This window comes from Macaca mulatta, chromosome 11 (assembly GCF_049350105.2).
Source record: "Macaca mulatta isolate MMU2019108-1 chromosome 11, T2T-MMU8v2.0, whole genome shotgun sequence".
Lineage (NCBI taxonomy): Eukaryota > Metazoa > Chordata > Mammalia > Primates > Cercopithecidae > Macaca > Macaca mulatta.
Window position 1 is genome coordinate 21,164,673 of NC_133416.1, and position 21,933 is coordinate 21,186,605.

Sequence of the window (21,933 nt, forward strand, 5' to 3'; positions counted from 1 at the left end):
GATGCTGTGTTTCCAGCACTTTGCAAAATTCTTTACTATTTCTTTTCTGCCACAATTGAACACATTGAGTCTGTAAGCATTCTTATGCGGCAGAAGAACTGTGGTCTTTCCATTTATCACACAATTCATTTTTTTCTGTCTCAGTTCTATCATCAGCCCTATATTTCTTATCACTGGTGTCACAACACTTCCACTTGAAAATTTTTCACTGATTTAAATAAAATGTTAAAAGAAGTAAAATTTGAGGATCTTCCAGATTTATTATGCCAAGGAGAAAAGTTCAGCCTGGAAACTTAGTCATGTAATACAGCTGTTTTTCTTCAATGGTGCATGACCATTGCTTTCTGACCTTTGTGTTGAGATGTTATACATTGACCAGACTCCCCATTCTTTATTCCAACCTAGACTAAATGACCTTAGAGATAGAGAACCTTGTGATTACCTCTTTACAATAGAATGTTAAGTAAACCCCTTAGAGTGTAATCAACAGTAGCCAATCAAATCTTAAATCTGTATGTTAGCCATTGCATGCAAAATACTGTACTTCTGTTCTGCGCATCTGTTTTTGTCTGTAAGAAACAGTTTTCACTGTTTTCCACACCAGGAGCAATGATTACCGTTCTTTGCTGTCTGTGTGTCCCAGAAAGTTACCCTCACACTTTGCACTGGAATAAATTCTTCTAACGGAATCCCGAGCCTTTTGATTATTTTAGGTTGGCAAAAATAATAATAATAATAAGGAAAATATAGAAGGAAATACTCAAATATTACAAAAATATTGTTATGTCTAGCAAAAATGAAGACATGTCAGAACCAAACTATTTGCTGTTAGACAACACTATTCACCAAAAAGAAAGTTTATTTATAATCTGATAAAATTTGGGATAGGGAAAAAGGCCCAGCAAAGAAAACTAAGCAGGAGTGGTCAAAGAGGAGTGAGGGAAGGCTAAAGAATGTGGTGTTATAACAGAAAGTGTTTCAGGGAAAGGAAGGGGAGGTCCACAGCATTGAATGTTAATGAGAGGACAACCAGATGAAGACTAGAAGAGGATCATTAGAATTTATCAGTAAGAAAATATTTGATGAATGTGATGGGAACTTTCCTGTGAAGTAATTAGAAGAGAAAGAGGGACTGAATAGGTTGCAAGGAGACAAGAAAATGAAAATTTGGGCTGTGAGAGGGAGTAATTTCTTTCTTTTCTTTTCAACAAGACAGAGTTTCGCTCTTGTTGCCTAGGCTGGAGTACAATAGCTCAATCTTGGCTCACTGTAACCTCCGCCTCCCGGATTCAAGTGATTCTCCTGCCTCAGCCTTCCTAGTAGCTGCGATTACAGGTGGATGCCGCGACATCCAGCTAATTTTTGTATTTTTAGTAGATACAGGGTTTCACCATGTTGCTCAAGGCTGGTTTTGAACTCCTGACCTCAGGGTATCTGCCTGCCTCGGCCTCCCAAGGTGCTGGGATTACAGGCATGAGCCGCCGCCATACCCGGCCATAGAAAGGGAGTAATAAAGAGACAGCCTGAGAGAGAAGTGAAGTCCTGATGGTAGATGTGGATGTGATTTTTCAAAGCAAATACTTCAGTATGCTCTAATTAAGATGGAAAGGGTCATAGAGACAGGGAAATTGAAAAGAGTAGATTTTTTAAAGAGGAACCTACTACCCAGCTGTTAAGATATTGGGTACTGACTCTATTTATAGTCTAGAACTTTTGCCACTTTCTAGAACTTTTGCCTGTGAAACATACTAAATTTCTGGTCCCTAATACTATTTACTTTGATATTGTGGACCCATGGGGTAGGAGACACAATCAAAATGTGGGTTTTACATATATACACACACACACACACACACACACACATATATATATATAATTTTTATTGAAATATATTCACCTAAATAAATGTTCATGAGAACATTCCCTAGGCAACATTGCAAAGATAACCCTCTATACATGACCAAAACTAAGTATTTTCACTGGTCTCTAGCCCAGTTTCATGGGCCAATATAATAGTGACATGTTTTCATGGACTTTTTTCTTAACCTGAGTTACTCAGAAAAAAATGTTACCTCTGGTGATGGTAGAGTATCAGGAAAATCAGCAAGCATATCAGAAAGCAAGGACTCTCCAAAAGTCGTCTGCAAATTGTCTGCCATTATTTCTTGCTGGGCAGGGGAGCAGTGATTTTCTAAAGAGAGCACCACTGGGTAGTCAGATGTCTAAAAAAGTAACCATTACTATGGTTATTCATCAAAACTTCTAAATAATTGTAATGCAATTAATATAAGTGCCTAATGTATTTTAAAACTTACTTCTAACGTTTAGTACCTTTGCAAAATAAGTATTCTTTAAACTGAAAGTACTTTTGAGTTTGGCAAAACAGAGACCATTAAAACTGTATTAAAAGAAAAATGTATTACTATTTGCACCAAAAGAATAGGGACAACTGAAGCATCCATCAGTGAGTACTTATGTAAATAAATTATACTGGCTGGGCTCAGTGGCTCACACCTGTAATCCCAGCACTTTGAGAGGCTGAGGCGGGCAGATCACGAGGTCAGGAGATTGAGACCATCCTGGCTAACATGGTGAAACCCCATCTCTACTAAAATTATAAAAATTAGCCAGGTGTGGTGGTGCGTGCCTGTAATCCCAGCTACTCAGGAGGCTAAGGCAGGAGAATCACTTGAACCCAGGAGGTGGAGATTGCAATGAGCCGAGGTCACGCCATTCATTGCATTCCATCCTGGGTGACAGAGCAAGACTCCATCTCAAAAATAACAATAATAATAATAAATAAATTATACCATATCCATATAAAGGAATGATATAGACCAATAAAGAAGAAGGCAGGATGAGCACAGTGGCTCACACCTGTAATCCCAGCACTTTGGGAGACCGAGGCTGGTGGATCACCTGGGGTCAGGAGTTCGAGACCAGGCAGGCCAACACGGCGAAACCCTGTTTCTACTAAAAATGCAAAAAAAAAAAAAATTAGCCTGGCATGATGGCAGGTGCCTGTAATCCCAGTTACCTGGGAGGCTAAGGCAGAATTGCTTGAACTGGGAGGTGGAGGTTGCAGTGAGCCGAGATTGCACCACTGCACTCCAGCCTGGGTGATGGAACAAGACTCTGTCTCAAAAATAAAAAATAAAAAAAGAAGAAGACAGAGCTATCTATACTGCTATAGAAAGTTATCTATGGATTTATGAAGAAAAGCAAGTTACCAAAAAGTAGCATGCTATATTTTTATTGTTAATATACAAATATTTTGAGATTTTAAAACGTGAAACAAAAACATTATTAACACTGATGAGTTGGGGGAAATGTATATTCTGCTTTTTCAGTTTTAAGTTCTGTAACCAAAACTCATTGTTTTAGAATTAGAAACAAAGATAAAGATATTTCCAGTTTCTAATAGCAAAGGAGTTTTTTTAAGTGAAGGTGGCTCTACAACGGTATTTTCTGCCCTTTCTCACTGCTGTAACTTCAAAACTTGCCATAAAATGGGGAACAAAACATCATTGGATCTTATTTAAGATTTTTTTCTTTGCTTTGATTTCATATATACTTATCAGGGCACAAATTTACCAATTTGTAAACAAGCCAGGGAATCACAAGTCTTGCTGCATTTTCACAGCACTCAGAACAGGGCAGATTATTACTATGTCTTTTGAATGTGTGAGTGTTTTGCTCTGTGGCTGCTGTGACAAAAATTACTACAAACCTTTGTGGCTTAAAACAACAACATTTATTCTCTCACCGTCTAGTCACCAGAAGTTTGAAATCAGTTTCTCTGGTCTGAAATCAAGGTGTTGGTAAAGCTGCACTCCCTTGGAAGGCACTGGGGAAGAATCCTCCTTGTCTCTTCCAGGTTTGGGTGGCTGCCCACATTCCTCGGCTTGTGGCCACATCTCCCTAATCTCTGTCCCTGTCTTCCCATTGCCTCCTCCTCTGTTGTATCAAATCTCTCTCTACTTCCTTCTTATAAAAGTGCATATGATGGTGTTTAGGGCCCACTCAGATAATCCAGAATATCCTCCCCATCTAGAGGTTTTTAACTTCATTACATCTACAAAGACACTTTTTCCAAATAAAACAACATTTACAAGTTACAGGAATTAAAACTTAATATTTTTGGAAGCCTTTATTTGACCTATACAATGACCTTCTCAACTAGAGTGAGTCCACTGACTCACTCTGACCCCAACAGAATAGTGTACAGTTTTTTCCAAATATAATAAGTAATTCTGAGACTGGGGCAAACTGATGGCCTAAAAGCTGGATTCTTCCATGAGGTCCTGATATCACTGAGTCATTTCTCTATCTTCTTGGCTCCATCTTCTGGGAAAATCTGCTTTCTTTTATCTTCCTTGGCCACATTGAAAGTGGATGTTGAGGAGTTTGCTCTCTTGAAAGCCAAGCAATGTTTGCAGCCCATTTCCTTACCAAAGGCTGTTTTAAGGCTCACCTAAGAGTCATACTTATGGTTTTTTTTTTTTTTTTGGCAATTTAAGTCCCTCAAAACTTAGATTTCTTATGTATTTATTCTCATAAGTTCATGCAACTGGACCCCAGGTTTTTTCCTAGTCATAATTATCATCTATTTAATTTCATGTCCTCTTTTTCTAAATTAATAGTGACTACCTTGACTAGGAGGTCTAAACTTTAATCTGATCTATGCTGCAAAACCGAGTCACCTTGTTCAGCTGGGAAATCTCATTGCCTCTCCATTGCTCAAAGCCTTGTTTAAAATCTCACTTCTTGCTCCTTTGGGAGTTTTTAAATAAATTCTGTTGTGTATACTTAAGATATACAACATGATGTTATGGGACACACGTAGATAGTGGAAAGGTTATTATAGTGAATCAAATTAACATATCCATCTATCCATCATCTCACATTTACCCTTTTTTAAATTTTTATGGCAAGAGCAGCTAAAATCTACTCATTCAGCATGAATACCATATACAGTACAATTTTATTAACTATAATTCTCATAGGGTACATTAGATGTCTAGACTTTTTCATCCTACATATGTGCTACTTTGTGGCCTCAGACCTACCTGTCTCTATTTTCTTCTCCCTCCCCACACCTCGTTCCTGTCAACCACTGTTTTGTTCTCTATCTCTGTATATTTGAGAGGTTTTTTTTTAATCCCACATGTAACTGAGATCAGGCATTATTTCTTTCTGTGTCTGGCTTATTTCACTTAACACATAATGTCCTTACCCATGTTGTGGTAAATGGAAAGATCTCATTCTTTTTAAAGACTGAATCATATTCCATTGTATATATCCAATTTTCTTTATCCATTTGTCTGTCAATGAACACTTAATGTTGTTTCCGTATCATGGCTATTGTGAACAATTCTACAGTGAACATTGCAGCACAAATATCTTTATGAGATGGTTATTTAATTCCCTTTGGGTATGTACCAAGAAGAGGGATTATTGGGTCATATGGTGGCTCTATTTTTTATTTCTTTAAAAACCTCCATGCTGTATTCCCATTGGTGGTACCAATCTACATTTCCATCATCAGTGTACAGAGTTCCCTTTTTGCCACACCCTCATCAACATTTGGTATCCTTTGACTTTCTGATGAGACCTTCTAACATGGTAAGACTGTGAGGTGGTATCTCATAGTGGTTTTGATTTGCATTTCCCTGGTAACTAATAATGTTGTGTGGCCATTTTTATGTCTTCTTTGGAGAAATGCGTATTCAGGTTTTTTGTTCATTTTTTAATCAAGTTTTTTTTTCCACTAATGAGTTGTATGAGTTCTTCATAAATTTTGGATATTAATCCCTTATCAGATACATGGTTTGCAAATATTTTTTCCCAATTCATAGGCTGCCCTTTCATTCTGTTGATTGTTTCCTTTGCTGTGCAAAAGCTTATTAGTTTGATGTAGTTCCAGTTACCTATTTTTGCTTTTGTGATCTGAGCTTTTGATGTAATATCAAAAAAATAATTGCCAAAGTCAGTGTCTAGGAGATTTTCCCCTGTGTTCCCTTCTAGGATTTTCATAGTTTCTAGTCTTATATGTAAGTTTTTTTTATCCATTTTAGCTTGATTTGTTGTGTATGGTGTAAGATAAGGGTCTAATTTCATTCTTTAGCATGCTGAAATTAAGTTTTTTCAGTACCATTTATTGAAGGTACTATCCTTTACCATTTTGTCTTCTTGGTCTACTTGACAAAAATTAGGTTGACCATATATGCTTAGGTTGATCTCTAGGCTCTCTATTCTGTTCCACTGGTCTATATGTCTGTTTTTCTGCACAGGACCATGCTGTACTGATTCCTATAGCTTTGAAATATGATTTTAAATCAGAAAGTGTGACACCTCCAACTTTGTTTTTATTAGAATTATTCTGGCTATTTGAAGTCTTTTATAGTCCTTTACAAATTTTAGGACTTTTTTTTTCTATTTCTATGAATAATGCCATTGGAATTTTGATAAGGATTGCATTAAATCTGTATATTGTAGCCCAGTATAGTTGCTCACACCTGTAATCCCAGCACTTTGGAAGACCAAGGTGAGAGGATCTTCTGAGGCCGGGTCTTTGACACCAGCCTCAACAACATACCAATACCACACCCCAAGGGGAAAAAACCCTGTGTATTGTTTTAGATAGTATGAACATTTTAACAATATTATTTTATATCTTCTGATTCAGGAGCATAGGATATCTTTTCACTTATTTGTGTCTCCAATTTCTTTCATCCATGTTTTGTAGTTTTCAGTATACAGATCTTTCACTTCCTTGGTTAAATTTATTCCTAGATATGTCATTTTTATACTATTGTAAATGAGATTATTTTCTTAATTTCTTTCAATTAGGTCACTATTTGCATATAAAAATACTACTGATTTAAATATGTTGATTTTGTATTCTGCAACTTTACTGAATTGATTTATGAGTTCTAACAGGGTTTTCGTGTGGAATCGTCGGGCTTTTTTACAGACAGGATTATGTCATCTGCAAATAAAAATAATGTTGCTTCTTTTCTTCCTATTGGAAAGAATAGGAAGTATTGCATTTTGTCTCTTTTTCTGATCTAGTTGCCCATTTCTTGCTTTTTGAAATCTTAGAAGCTGTAGGCTTTTCATCTTTGCAAGGCCTTTGAATTTTAAGACTGTCGCTATTTTTTTAAATTCATTTTTCCACTCTGAATTAGGTGAGGGAGTTAGCCACACAAACATTTGGGAAGAGTATTTCATATAAAGGGGGAACAGCAAGTACAAAGGCCTTGAGATGTGTCTGAAAAAGACTAAGGAGTCCAGAATGGCCAAGTGAACAGGGATGGAGTAGCAGGAGAGTTAAAAGAGGTAATGAAAAACTGACCACTTAGGACCTTGTGAGTCATTGTACAAATTTTAGCTTTTATTTTGAGTGAGGTTGAAGGCTTTGAGAAGGGCAATGACATAGTCTGACTTACCAAAAATCACTCTGGCTGATATGTTGAGATGAGATTGCAGGGGAATAAGAAAAGAAACAAGAATATCAGAGAAGAGGGCACTGGGATCATTTAAGTGAAAGGTAATGTTGGTTGACTAGGACAGTGACAGTAAGAATGGGCAGAGATAGCTAAATTCAGGATACATTTTAAAAGTAAAGCCAAGATGATTTGCTGAAGAATTGATTGAGGGGCTTGAGAGAAGGAGAAGAAGGTTACAGTTGGCAAAAAAGGTTTTGGCTAGAGCATATGAAAGTTGTCATTAATGAGATGGGGAAGATCATGGTGAGAACAGGACTGGAGAAATATCAGGGAGCTCAATTTTAAACATGTTAAGTATGCCTATTCATGTCCAAGTGGTAATGTCAAACAGGCAGTTGTGTACATTGGTGTGAGTTCAGGAGAGAGACTGAAGTAGAGATAAATATATTTTGAAATAATAGAAACTACATGTTCAGGAGAATCAGTGCCATACTCTCAATGTTTTTATACTAAGATAGAAATTATTCATATATGACATTTGTATCTTTGGAATATTTATTGTGTACTGTCTTTTAATATATAGTAGATAAATTTATATAAATTTGTGATTTTAAGTTTATGTTGACAGATTATGTAATGTATTGACATAGGAGAACTTTAAGCATGTTACATTTGTAAATTTAATGTATTAGGTACACATTACATAGTTTTAGTACATAGTAAGAATTCTTTTAGTCATTTTGACTGCAGTAAAATTGTACTATAATTGAAGTACTTAAAAAATCAAGTGTGTTAAGTTTACAAAAACAACTTAAAATATCTGAAGGTGCAAAATTAGCCACGTTTATAAATGAAACCAGTGCTATTTAGAACTCCTTAACATTGAGGGATTGCAAAAACCTGCTCAATTTATAGGGTAGGATTCATATACTGAGCTTAAATTCTAGGAATAAATATATCTTTGAATCTATAATAAATTAAAAATTATTGAATCCAAAGAAAACTTCTGAACATTTCTTACCATATCAATAGCTGTCATTATAGTCATTAAAATGTTAACAATTGAAATGATGCATTGTTGACACATTTTATTTTGTCTTGAAAGTAAAATAGTTGAATATTGGTAAAATATCTACTTATTACCTAGACCAGTATTTCTCAAACTTTCTTGCCATCATCCACAATAATAAATATATTTTACATTGTGAAACAATACACACACACACACACACACACACACACGAGTAAACAAAAATTTTCATGAAACACTTGTACCTTACCACCTGAACCTAACTTCGATAAATCTACCTTTAACTACATACAACATGGATTTCACTGCCTACTAATGGATCATAACTCACAATTTGAAATATCATCTAAAGTAAGGCTAAGCATTATAGGATTTTGAAGCAAGTAAATTAGAATTGCTTCTGTTTAAATAGCTACAGTTGAACAAAGATATGTACATACCATGAATGCGTACTTGTGTATAGCTTGGATAACAGTTTTAAACAGAAGTTTGCTGGTGAGTGTGTAGCCATGATATACAACAGGTTCATTTTGTGCTCCATCCCAGCAATCAATCTCCAAACAACGGCATCCTTTCACAAGGGCACTAGCAAAATTTCCGCAAAATAAAATGTTACTCCTGGACCATTAAAAATATATACCAAAGTATCAAAACATTCCAAAGACTATTTGTGATTTTATAATAAATGCATAAATGAGTCCATAAAACTCTATAAAAACTTGTCTTTAGGACAAGCTTTGAGTCTCTAGAAATTTACATTATAAAGGAACACATAGACTGTCTGTGTAGTACAACACTGTCTTTCTTTCTAGTCAAATGTTTTACTCTCGTGTGCTCTCCATACCATGCTTGGTTTTCAGTAAGCAATGAAGATACTTGCTCCATAGTTGTAGCTCTGAAACATCCCTACTCCCAATCCATACAATTTTACTTATGGTGGCGTTTACTGTTCAATGCCATACCAGTGAAAAGCGATGATATTCAAAGCCCTCTCAGAAAAGTAAAATCTATTAATAAAATCTTATCTAATTCTTTCCTCATGTCAGGCTTTGGGGAATGAGGTATATGGTAGAAAGGGAAGGATAAAGAAAAGATAAACTGTGATAATACTTGCTCCCTGGAAACAATATTGGCTAGACGGTATGGAAACTAGAGGGCCTGGTGAATCAGCAAATAATCCTTATCTCTCTAACCATTTTACATAAGGCCATCTCTAATTTTAATCCAAGTAAGCACTAGAGAAAATTAAGGTTTATGCCAAGGAAGCCTGGATACCTGCTAATCTATGTCTATTCAAATCACAATTTCACTGGGAGAAAAGTATGACTTGCCTGCCTCAGAATATAAATTCACAGCTTTATCAAAACCGAGGAAAATATATTTCTACTTCTACTGATATCTAAAACTGGGTCTGATCTTTCTACCTAAAAATATCAGTTTCTTGATTTAAACATAAATTCTATCTTAGGTTCATTAAATCAGTTGTACCCACTGGGTTTAAATTAATTTTCAGTGTTCATACTACAAGAGAGCAGAGATGGGATGCTTTATTAGCACATACACTTTTATTTACTCTGTGTCAGTTGAAGCTGATTGCATTCAGATTTTTCACTGACTTTATAATAATGAATATAAGCAAATAGGGATGTCTCAAAATATTCATACCTAGCCCAGAGTAGGCCATTGTATGTCATCATGAAATAGGTCATTTGCCCTAAATTACCAAGAGTTCACTCAAATTTATTGATTTATGTATAGATATTGTTTTATTGATTCATGCAAATGTAGATATAGCATTAAGATAATTCTTTAAATTATTTCACAGACACATACACAGAGTTGTATAGTTGTTCCTATTATCTATGAACCTGGCCTGACATGGGTAGTAATATGTGCCAACCACAGACAGGGTCAGCAACAGTAACATGAGGCAATGGTTAGTGCTGGTTCTACAAGAGCAGGGATTGAAATTTCAGTCCATAAAGCATGTTTGACATAAACTGACTGTTAGTAAATATTTATTGTGTTTATACAGAAAAATGTGATCTGCTAAAATGCGATCTTGGAAGAGACAAAACTGAATCTGAGAGCTGACTTGAAACATCAGGATCTTAGAATTGATGCATATTAAGAATGAGGTTTAAAAAACTCCCTTGTCATACATAGAGATATTTTTCCATAGAAAGCCAAGTTCACACTTCTTTTCCAATAAGTACATTAAATTACCCCTCTGTCTACAGCTACTGGTTTTCCACTGGGACGATTTTGCCTCAGGAGGGATTTGGCAATGTCTGGAGACATTTTCGGCTGCCACAACTGGAGGTGGGGGAGGTTTGTAACTGGCATCTAGCAGGTAACAGTCACAATGCCACTAAACATTCTGCAATGCACAGGACAGTCCCCAACAACAAAAAATTATCTGACTCAAAAACTGAAAAGTTTGAGAAACCCTGCCATAAGTCGTGACAACCTGGAGAAGGGAGTGTGGTCCCAGCACAAAGTACTTATATAAAGTCAGTAGCTTTTCTAAACAGAAGCACAGAGCACCGAATGGGCCATATAAGAAAATGAACCTTTTAGATTTAGTTCTTCTTTGGAGATCACATTTAGTCCCTTTCTAGGGAGATGACCCTAGGAGTACTTAGGTAGGAGCATAGCTGAGAATAGATAAAACAATTATGACACTAAATCAATGTACTGAATTCAGGACTGCCTAAAATATGAGAGAGAGAGAGAGAGAGAGAGAAACCTTATATACCCCCTTGAAAATAATAGAGATAAAAGACAGAAGAAACCTGATGAGGAAGTAAGAGGAAGTAAGGCATTAAAGAGGAAGAGAATTAGTGAATCTCATCTATCTTGGAGGCTTCACCAACCAGTCAAATTTTTATTAAGAAAAATTAAATTCTTAATAAATTCTTTTGGGGTGTTTGGGGTTTTTTTTTTGGTTTTTTTTGTTTTGTTCTGTTTTTTGAGACAGAGTCTCGCTCTGTCGCCCAGGCTGGAATGCAGTGACACGATCTCGGCTCACTGCAAGCTCCACCTCCCGGGTTCACGCCATTCTCCTGCCTCAGCCTCCCTAGTGGCTGGGACTACAGGTGCCTGCCACCTCACCCGGCTAATTTTTTGTATTTTTAGTAGAGACAGGTTTCACCGTGTTAGCCAGCATAGGGTTTTTTGTTTTTTTTTTTTTTTTTGAGACGCAGGCTCGCTCTGCCGCCCAGGCTGGAATGCAGTGGTGCGATCTCAGCTCACTGCAAGCTCCACCTCCTGGGTTTTTTACGCCATTCTCCTGCCTCAGCCTCCTGAGTAGCTGGGACTACAGGCACCAGCCGGGTCGCCCGGCTAGTTTTTTGTGTTTTTTAGTAGAGACAGGGTTTCTCCATGTTAGCCAGGATGGTCTCGATCTCCTGACCTCGTGATCCGCCCGTCTCGGCCTCCCAAAGTGCTGGGATTACAGGCTTGAGCCACCGCACCCGGCCACGATAGGGTTTTTTAATTTTGCTGGTTTTTGTTTTATGCATCTGGGGTTTTTTTGTTTTTGTTTTTGTTTTTGTTTTTAAGATGGGGTCTCTTTCTGTCACCCAGACTAAGGTCAACCTCGAAGTCCTAGGCGCAAGTAATCATCCCACTTCAGCCTCCCAAGTAGCTGGGACTACAGACACATGCTACCACACTTGGGTAATTTGCTTTGTTTTTTTGTTTGTTTGTTTGTTTAAGTGCACAATGCTTTATTTAGGCATGTGGTAATGCACTATAATGTACAACTTCAGAGTTTTGTTAACTAATTGTCTCTGTATTGGAGAAATGGACCTAGAATATTGATAGAGAAATCTCGTCTGGCCCATGGATACTCTGGGCAAATAAGGTGGTCACCTAATCCTTGGCAGAAGTTCTAAATTCGGCTACGTTTGTAGAATTGCAGATGAATATATTTCTTGGCTTATGGATTTATTTATGTATTTAGATTTTAGGTTGGAGAAGAAGCAATACTTATTTGTAAAGTTTCTTAATTTCTATGGAAGAATGCTTGCTTTCCTGACTCGTATTTGATTATGACAGTAAATTGTCTTGCCTATTTCACCAACACAGAGTATGAGTTCTCTGGGGTGCTGCCAGAGAACAATCTTGAGCTTTCTACTTGGGTGGTGTGGGGAAAAAACCACCAAGAACTATATTGTGAAAGAAAACTTTTCATAAATAATATTGGCTCTTGCTACTTCTCTAGACAGTTTTAATTTTATCCATGGATCAGGCCAACCTTTACAAAACTGCATATTCAGACTAGATGGTTTGATGCCCCGCAAAAATGTTTTCAGTGATTGCGCAATGTCATGCCAACCATTTACATGCGGAGGCACATAAGAGAAAGTTTTATCCTCTCTAACGGTGATGTTGAGGACACTCCACTATTTCACTTTGATCCTCCTTTTTGGAAACAAATGGAGAAAATTGCTCTCCCATTCACTACTGTTTTTTATGATCATTGTAAACCTGATAACTAATCTTGTTTCTCTCTTGACTTTGACTGCTAGGAAACTTACAGGTGATATTCTCCAGGCATTCTAGAATTTGTACAGAACTACAGAACTTTGTGGTATGAAATTTCCACTCTTAACTTTATTTCATCTGTTTATCTTTAAATTTCCTTCAAATACTTCCTATAAACTATCAAGGTATAAAATATTATAATTTTTATTGTAATTTCTTTAAATTGTGTAATGTTACTATTTTCTATTTGAAGTTGAATTTTAACTGGTAATAAAAATAAATTTAAGAATCTTTTGGTACATTAAAATATTGAATGCTATACAGCAGTAATATTATTTTTCCTTTTGTAAATATGAGGAAATTGAGATACACAATGGTTATATCTGTCACAAAATTAACAGATGAGGGAAAGGGAAGAAATATGAGCAATAGAAACTTAAACATTGATATTTAAACACTATATTATGCCACTAGTCATAAGGAAAAATATTATGAAATACTTTCATTCTAAGCATGTATCTTCTAAAGGTGGATAAAGAAACAGAGAAAAGTACAATTACATTTAAATGTAAATTTGCAGTTAGATGAAACTTTTTCTTGCAATGTAAAAGTAATTATATATATTTCTAAAGATAACTGCTTTAATATTTATATTTTATCTCTTTAAATAATTAAAATAACAAAAAATGAACAGAAATTCCTGTAATTAAATTATATCTATAAATTGGGCTATCTTTACAGAATTCTAAATGAATACATTTCCAAATTTGTGAATTTATGTCTTTACTTAGATTTGAAATTAGAGAAGCAGCAATATTTAGTTGTATGTTTGCTGCTATCTTGGAATTATAAGATGTCTTTCCTATTGATGGTTTTACCTTAAGTAATACTATCTAATCATTTGGTTTTAAATATCCCACATATGCTGATGACTTCCAATTCTGTTTTTCCAGTCTGATAACTTCTGAATTCCACACACATATACCCAACTGACTATCTGATCAGCCATTTGGTAACCAATTGGTACCTCAAACTTAACATGGAAACCACAGAACCCTTGCATGTTGCCTCACACCCTACAATGGGCTTCTCTCTTGGGCTTCAATATCTCAGCCAACAGTATCACTGTAATTTGGTTATTGGGATGAAAATCTTGATCCCTCTCTTTCCCTCATATCTCTCTTCAAATCATCTGGTAAGTCATGTTGGCTCTGCCTCCTAAAATGGTCCCCAATTTTAGGAGGTTCAACTTACAACTTTTCAACATTATGATAGTGCAAAGAAAATATGCACTCAGTGGAAATCACACTTCGAATTTTGAATATTGGTCATTTCCCAAGCTAGCAATGTGCTATATGAGATACTCCGTTGCAAGATGCTGAGCAGCAGCTGTGAGCTACAGATCCTACTCAGCCACATGATCACAAGAGTAAGCAACCAAGACTCTACAGTGTCCTGTGTTGCCAGTTTTGAGGGGTGCTTTTAGAGAGGGGATATGATTTAGCCTCACTGTAAGCTAGTGTAAGTGTGTTAAAGTAAGCTAGGTTAAGCTATAATGTTTGGTAGGTTAGATGTACTAAATGCATTTTCAACTTAAGATATTTTCAAGTATTGGGATGTTATCACATTGTAAGTCGAGAAGCATCTGTCTCTCAAATTCAACCACTTATCATCTCAGCTGCTGCCTCATGAGTTCACCACCACCTATATCACCTGTACTGCTACATCATCTTCCCAAATCATATTCTACCTCCACTCTGGCCCCATCAGTCATTCCTCCACATTACTGAATAGATCAAATTATGACACTATCTTAAGGAAAATCCTTCCCAGTGCAGCTGGAATAAAATCTATTCTCCTCTCCATGCTCTACAAGATCCTCATTAACTGACTCTACCTACCTCCTCAAACTCACCTCCCTCCATTCATCATTGACTTGTCTCCAGCAGCATTTGCCATTTTTCTCTCAATTAAACATGCCAAGCACTTGCTCTGTTTAACATGACCTTCCTACTAATCTCTCTAAGGCTTCCTGTATCATCATTCATGCCACAACTATTTCATTTCACCTCTTGAGAAGACTTTTCGGACAACTTTACCCTAAGTAACACCCTCCACCCCACAGTCACTTTCCATCACATTACCTTAGTTTATCTTCCCCGTATGATTCATTCATCCTTGAAAACATTTTTTTACCTGGTTATTATCTGTCTATCTGCTTGTACACAGATATATGTAGCAGCTTCGAAAATCTCGTTCACCACTGTATCTGAGCTGACTAAACTGAAGTCTGGTATTAACAGTATGATAGATACATTGTTAGGTATAAAATCAGCAATGCAACGCGGATTATTTTTAACCTATGTAAACTACTTAGCATGCAAGTCTATAAAAATCACTATCCATAAATGCGAAGTTATACAATGTACTGTATTTACGTGTTGGCTTTAGTTATAGTATGTGTTCTGATGTCTGAGAATTAATTTTAACCATGCTTATTAAAATCTAGGATCTTCTGACTAGCTAAATAACAGTCTTCTTCATATGCTTTCCTTTGAGAGGTATCTATGTTATTGAGCAAACTTTGGAGGGGCCATAACCATGGAGAAGATTTCAACATGTGGGATTATGTATGCAATACAATACTAATGCATAAAATAAATTATGTTGCCACTTCATCCAAATGTTGGATCTTCAAGATACATACAAATAAAAATTCCTATTCCCTATGAGTTTGGATAACATGGGAGTCTTCTTTTTATTGTGCACTCTTGGCTACTGAGGTAGACACTGCCAGGAACTTCCACGTATTCTTAAATGTAATAGATTTAAAAATCAAATAAATACCTTACATATCCCCAAAGGTCACTTGGTCCCACTAATTGATCAGATACCAAATATGTGTTATGTGAAGATGAAATAAAATAATCATTTAATGGATGAGTCATATCTTGATAAACTTTTCTACATTCATTTTTAAATAGTTGACATTCACGTGAATCCATATATCTTGTAAAACCTTCTAATGACATTTGGCGTGCTTTCCTAACTAAAAAAAAAAATAAAATAAGTTAAAAGGATGCAAAGAAAACCATTAGCAAGATAAAACACTACATCTCACTTGTAAACTTATTCAGTAGTAGAGCATATTTCTAAAATATTCCTTTAGAATTAATATTCATACTATATTTATGTTGTTTGGACACAAATTTTTGTAGTAAAATCTTTAGTTCTTCCATATTAACATTCAAGTAAAGAATATATTATCTAATTATCTCTGATTTTTTTATGCTTTGAAAATACACACAAGAAAAGTACGTATATTATAGATCAATGAACTTCCACAAGCTACATATCTGGATAACTGGCACACAGGTCGAAGAACAAAGCATTGCAGTGTTCCAGAAGCCTGCCTCCGACTAACTTTCCAGTTGTTCACCACACCCAAGTATATCCACTGATTTGACTTCTAAAAGAATAGATTAGTTTTCTTTGGTTGTTGTGCTTCATATGAATTGACTCAGACAGTATGTATCTTTTGTACCTGGTTTCTTTTACTCAACATTATATTTCAAAGATTTATTCTTGTAGTTGCCTGTAGTTATACATTGCTCATTCCCATTACTTTACAGTATTCCATTGTATGAGTATGCCACAATTTATTTATTCATTCTGATAGGCATTTAGATAATTTCCTGTTTGGGGCTGTTACAAATTGTGCTGCCAAAAATAACCAGTAAATGTCTTTTGGTGCAAATATACACACATTTATGTATGGTGCATGCCTAGGAATCGAATTGCTCGGTCATTTGCATATGATCACCTTTAGTAATTAATCTCTGCACTTTTTTACTCACTATAATGTGTACCAAAATATCAATTTAAGCAGAAGACTGGCTCTGGAAACAGACAGCCTGGACTTATATCCATTTAACTTGTTACATGACCTTGAGCATGTTAGCTAACCTCTCCCTATCTGTGGAATGGAGGTAATAATAGGATATACCCTTATATATTAACTCTATAATTTTTTGTTGCTATTATTGCTATTGATAGTTCATTTTAACCAAAAAGAAAAGGTGACATGAGCATTCATTTGATTAGAGTGTGATCTTTGACAGAGAATTTTATTTCCAGGAATTTATCCTATAGAAGTAGAGATTCAGTGATGTACAAGAATGCCCGCATTAGCATTATTTATGAAAGCAAGATAAAAGCGGGGGAATAAACAAATTAAAGCTCAAAATGTGATGCAATACTAAGCAGCCATTAAGAATAATGTATCATAAAAATAGAGTGATGTAAGTAAACGTTTATGACATCGTAAAAATGAAGAAGACAGCATTCAAAATGCTATTACTATTTTGGTTTAAAATATAAAAGCTAAAAGAAAATAAATAAAATTTTTATAGGTATACAAACCCTCTATTTCAAAATCATATAAATTTAGGAAGATAGAAGTGTATGGAGCAAATGAATCATGCATTGTAACAGTAATGACTTGCATACATTTATTATTTTTCCCTGTTTAATTAGCAGTAATTGGCTTAGCCCTTTTGAACTACTGAATAATTAAATAAATATCTTCGGTAACGGAATAGAAAATAAACTCATTTTGTTCCCTTAAAAACTACCAGTTTGAAATGAGGATTAATCACATGGATTTTTAAAAACCTCATTTGGTACATGTCACATACCAATGAGGGATGAGGCTGAGGAACTTGGCAGCATTTGGAACTATAAGATCATAATTCAAATGGGCCTTAATAAGACACCAAAGTGATCAATAATCATGTAAATGAAATGCAAGGTCTTGGCTGTGTTGGAGAGTATTGGAGGCAGGTGAAGGCTCAAAAGAGGAAATGGATGAACAGTATAATATTGTAGTTAAAATGCAAACACAATTCCAAAGTGTCACTGCCACCATCCCAATATCTCATTTGTATCTTTTAATTTACCACCTGAAGTTAACAGTGCCAAAGTAATTTTTTTGGTAATATTCTCTAGATCAGTGCTACTGAAAGTCCTCATCTGTAAACTGGTTGTTTCCAGTTGGCAATGACATAAAGAGCTTGAGCTAGAACATAAATCAATTCACTACTTCCTTAGAGAAAGTCTTGCTATGAAAAAAAAAAGTAAACTGAACTCATCAGTTCTGCTTAGTGATACAGTTGCTTAATATTCCGGTGCAAGCTCTTTACCTTGCTGCAAACCTGCAAAAGTTTAATGGTGCTGAGACCAAATTGTCACTAACACTGAACTCAATGACACCACTACAATGTTGAGAACCCTCCAAAATCTTTGCATGGCACTGAGTCATGAAGCCAGAATTTTTATTGTGGCCCTCTGCCAGTCTCTCCAAACTCATCTCCCCCTCATTCTCAAAGTTCTAACCACACAGTCCTCCTGTTCCTTCAGTTCTTCAACTCAGGTTTAAAGTTTCCCTTTCTTGTACCTTAGACACTTCTCTCATTGTGTCACATAACTTGTCCGTTCTTTCCGTTTAAGTTTCAGCTCAAATCTCACACTCTCAGAGAGGGTTCTCCTAAACACCCAACCTGAACTAGGCCTCCCAGGTCATCTGCTCTCCATCACCTTCCCTGCTCTATGTTTCCATATCACATAGCACTTTCTTAAGTTATCCTTTTACGTGCTTCATTATTTACTGTCAACTTTCCTCCAACCCATCAGGAATTCAAGACCTAATTGCCTTGTTCTTCACTATATCTTCAGTCCCCAAAACCATACTTGATTAACGCAGATAAATATTTGAATAAATTATGAATGTATGATCCAATGCAGAAATAAGTTTGGGTTTGTTAGTACCTACATTATCATGTGTCAAACATTGGTAGCCTAAACCAACTTAAAGAGGCAAAACTTGAACTTTCATACGCCCCTTCTAGGTGAATATTTTGAGTTGTTCTATCAGATAATTTCTGTAAGGTCAAACATTGTGCTTTAACAATGTTTTGGTGCCATTATATGAATATTTTATTGTATTATGTGTTTATAATTTTATTTCAAAATGAGCATAAATGAAAAACTGTGAAGTGTTTTTACCCATTGAAAGATGGAACAAAGATCACAAATTCTATGACAGATCATTAGACTAAATGGTCATTTAATTTAAACCAAATCACTATGTGTTCAAAAATGAAGAGAAAGCAAAAAGGATATATATTTATATATTTATGAAATGTTGTAGATAATTATATTTATAAACAAAGTAAAATTCATCATTTTATAATATTTTCTTCTTAGATTTTTTTTCATTCAGCACATTTAATTTTCATACATATTTTCAATAATAGAATGCATTAAAATGGAAGACCACCTATAACTGGGGTTTTATCTTATTCATGAGATCAAGATACTTTCTTCTAATAGGGTAAATGTAATAGAATCGTTGTCTTACTTTCACCTCCAAGCTCATTTCTGAATACTTGAGAGATACATGGAAGCAGTTGAAAGAAGGAGCTGAACAATGTATAGGAAAGGATGCCACGGTTGCACAGTATAGCATTCTAAAAGGTATCAATTCTATAAAATATATTTTCCCAAAGATATTTGACCCATCCAAAAACTGTAATTTGATAACCATAATTCATAAAAATAATTTGCTTTAAAATAATTTTTGGAAAAAGAAAAAAATACTTCACAATAAATATGCTGATAAAACTTTGAAATGCAAACATACCTTCTTCGATAGGTTCATATTTCTGAATGATCTCAAAAGCAATAGTTTTACTCATCTCAGTTGTATATTGTTCTTGTGTCAGAAATTGAACCAGATTATTTTCTAAAAGAATTTTCCGGTTTTCAGAATATGCGTTGAAAATCTCAACAATTTCTTCTCTGTGCGTGAGAATTCGATAAATTGCTCTAAATTCTTCTATGGTGATTCTTCCTTGTTTCAGCCTGTCATTGTCCTACTAAAAAAAATGACTGGTGGGCTCACATTGTGAGTATAAAAAATACATAAAATGAATAGTAGAGTATTTATGTAATACATAGTAATTTATACTTGAAAGAAGATGAAACTTACATTGGATTCTTCTTGAAGATAAAATATATAAAACTGCATGGAGTGATGTCAAAATTGGGAAAGGGTTAGTTAACTCTTGAAACCCAGTGGTTACAGGGATAAAGAAAGGAGTGTGGGAGAAAATGAGGGTTTCAAGTTGTCTTTCAATTTCACATTTCATTTTTGTATTCCGCTTTACTTCGATACCTTCTTAAAACCATACCAGGCAGTGTGTAAACTCATGCCACTGGTGTGCAGCCTGACTATATATGTCAGAGTGAGTCAGACACATTCAAGATCAATGTAAACTGCAGAAGCTGTAGTAGTTATGCAATACCTTGAGGAAGTGGAGTGTGAGTAATCACTGAAGAATTTGGGGCAGGTACAAACAAGATGAGTTCCAATAAGAAAGAGTGGATTCGAAAGGTCATATTTGAACTTTATGAGAAAAGGCAAGCTATTAAAAGTACCAGGACAACTGGGAGTTTCTGAATAGGACAATGAATACCAAAAATAGAAGACTGGTTTGATTAGCTGTACATTTCCAATTGGAAGAGATAGAGAACTGCAGGTAAGAGAGCAGATAAGATGAAATTCAAGTGGGAGGTGGTGAACAGACACTAAAGAACAGACCTCAGTGCAATGACGAAGGGAGAATTCAGAAGGATTCGACACAGTGAAATTTAGAAAAATGAGAGAAATAATTCAGGAATGACCGGGGTCAGGGAGAGTCAGAAAAGCTAGTAGAATTATAGTATCACCAACAAATAAAAAAACTGGGAAATTGGAATTTCAGCTAAGAGGGAGATTTAATTTTTTAAAAAATGCTTTTTTATAACATCTTAACTCTCTTGTTACATTGTAAACAGCTTGAATGCAAGACGCATATGTCGAAGGCGCATGGTGTCATGGTGGAGTCTGTAGTTGTCAAATCAGATGCCGGGTCTCCAGAGCTTATTAAACAATGATAGCACCTTAAAATTATATAATCTTAAAGTAACGCGTGCATATTGTTCATTACCTTACTTAACTAACATGCTTCAACTTACTGTTTTTAAATTCTGGATTTTGAGGTCCGTGGAAGTGGATGTTATAGAATTAATTCCATTTTAGCCTTATCCTACTCCCTATTTGTCATAAAATCTTAAGCAAGTCAATAAAAATTTATAAGATGCCTGTAATTCCTGACAATTTTGGTTATAGAAAGTTATATAAATAAATAATTATGGTTCTACAGAATAGCAGCATAAAATAAAATATACATTATTCACTGAATAATGAAAGTTGTATTACTTTCAAACAGAGTATAAGCTTGGTCATCTGAAATGTTCTCTGATAATTTGTTTTGTCTCGTGTTCTTCTAAAAGGTCAAAATTGCCATCTGATACTAAAAAGAATTGGAGATATAAATCCAAACAAAATTCCACGAATCCAAAGAATCACTATAATTGATCAAAATCAAAGAAGAATTGAAAGTCAAATACAGAAAAATGAAAACCACACAAAATAATGAGAGTTGTATCACTGAAGAGGGGAAGATCTAATTTTAGTAGAAAGAGAATGGAAAGGGAAAGCAACAAGGAGCAAGTAACAATGGGGAAGAAAAATAGGACATGGCAGCCTCATGATCAAGGGAAGCAGGGAGAAGAAAAGCAATAAGAAAGAAGGTGCAATTTGAGTGCTGAGGCACGTGATAGCAGCTCAGACTGCCAATGTACTAGACTCCCCTATAAGAGAAAAATGAAGTGCAAAAATCTTAGGTAAATTGTCCCCAGCCACACAGGTAGACCAGGATTTTTAACTAACTATGAGACCACCCAGAGGAGCAGCTGGAAGAAAAAAAGTGCGTATACCATTACACAGATTAACAATATATATGCAGAAATAAATTCTGTAACATGCAAATCTGACCATCTCAACTCCCTCTTAAAGTT

At 35.4% G+C, this 21,933-nt stretch overlaps 1 protein-coding gene across 3 annotated transcripts in view; it reads right to left on the reverse strand.

Moving 5' to 3' along the window:
- Nucleotides 1-21,933, reverse strand: part of PLCZ1 (phospholipase C zeta 1) — a 53,229-nt gene that overhangs the window by 18,528 nt on the left and 12,768 nt on the right. Inside the window, exons 4-7 of one of the 3 annotated variants that reach the window (XM_001095846.5) lie at nt 19,673-19,904; nt 15,820-16,021; nt 8,922-9,066; nt 2,073-2,222 (exon numbers count right to left, since the gene is read on the reverse strand). In XM_001095846.5, coding sequence (XP_001095846.2) covers nt 2,073-2,222; nt 8,922-9,066; nt 15,820-16,021; nt 19,673-19,904 — 729 coding nt within the window. Of the gene's footprint in view, nt 1-2,072; nt 2,223-8,921; nt 9,067-15,819; nt 16,022-19,672; nt 19,908-21,933 lie in introns of all 3 variants that reach the window. The other 2 variants (XM_015151215.3, XM_077955961.1) reach the window with 2 other exon arrangements.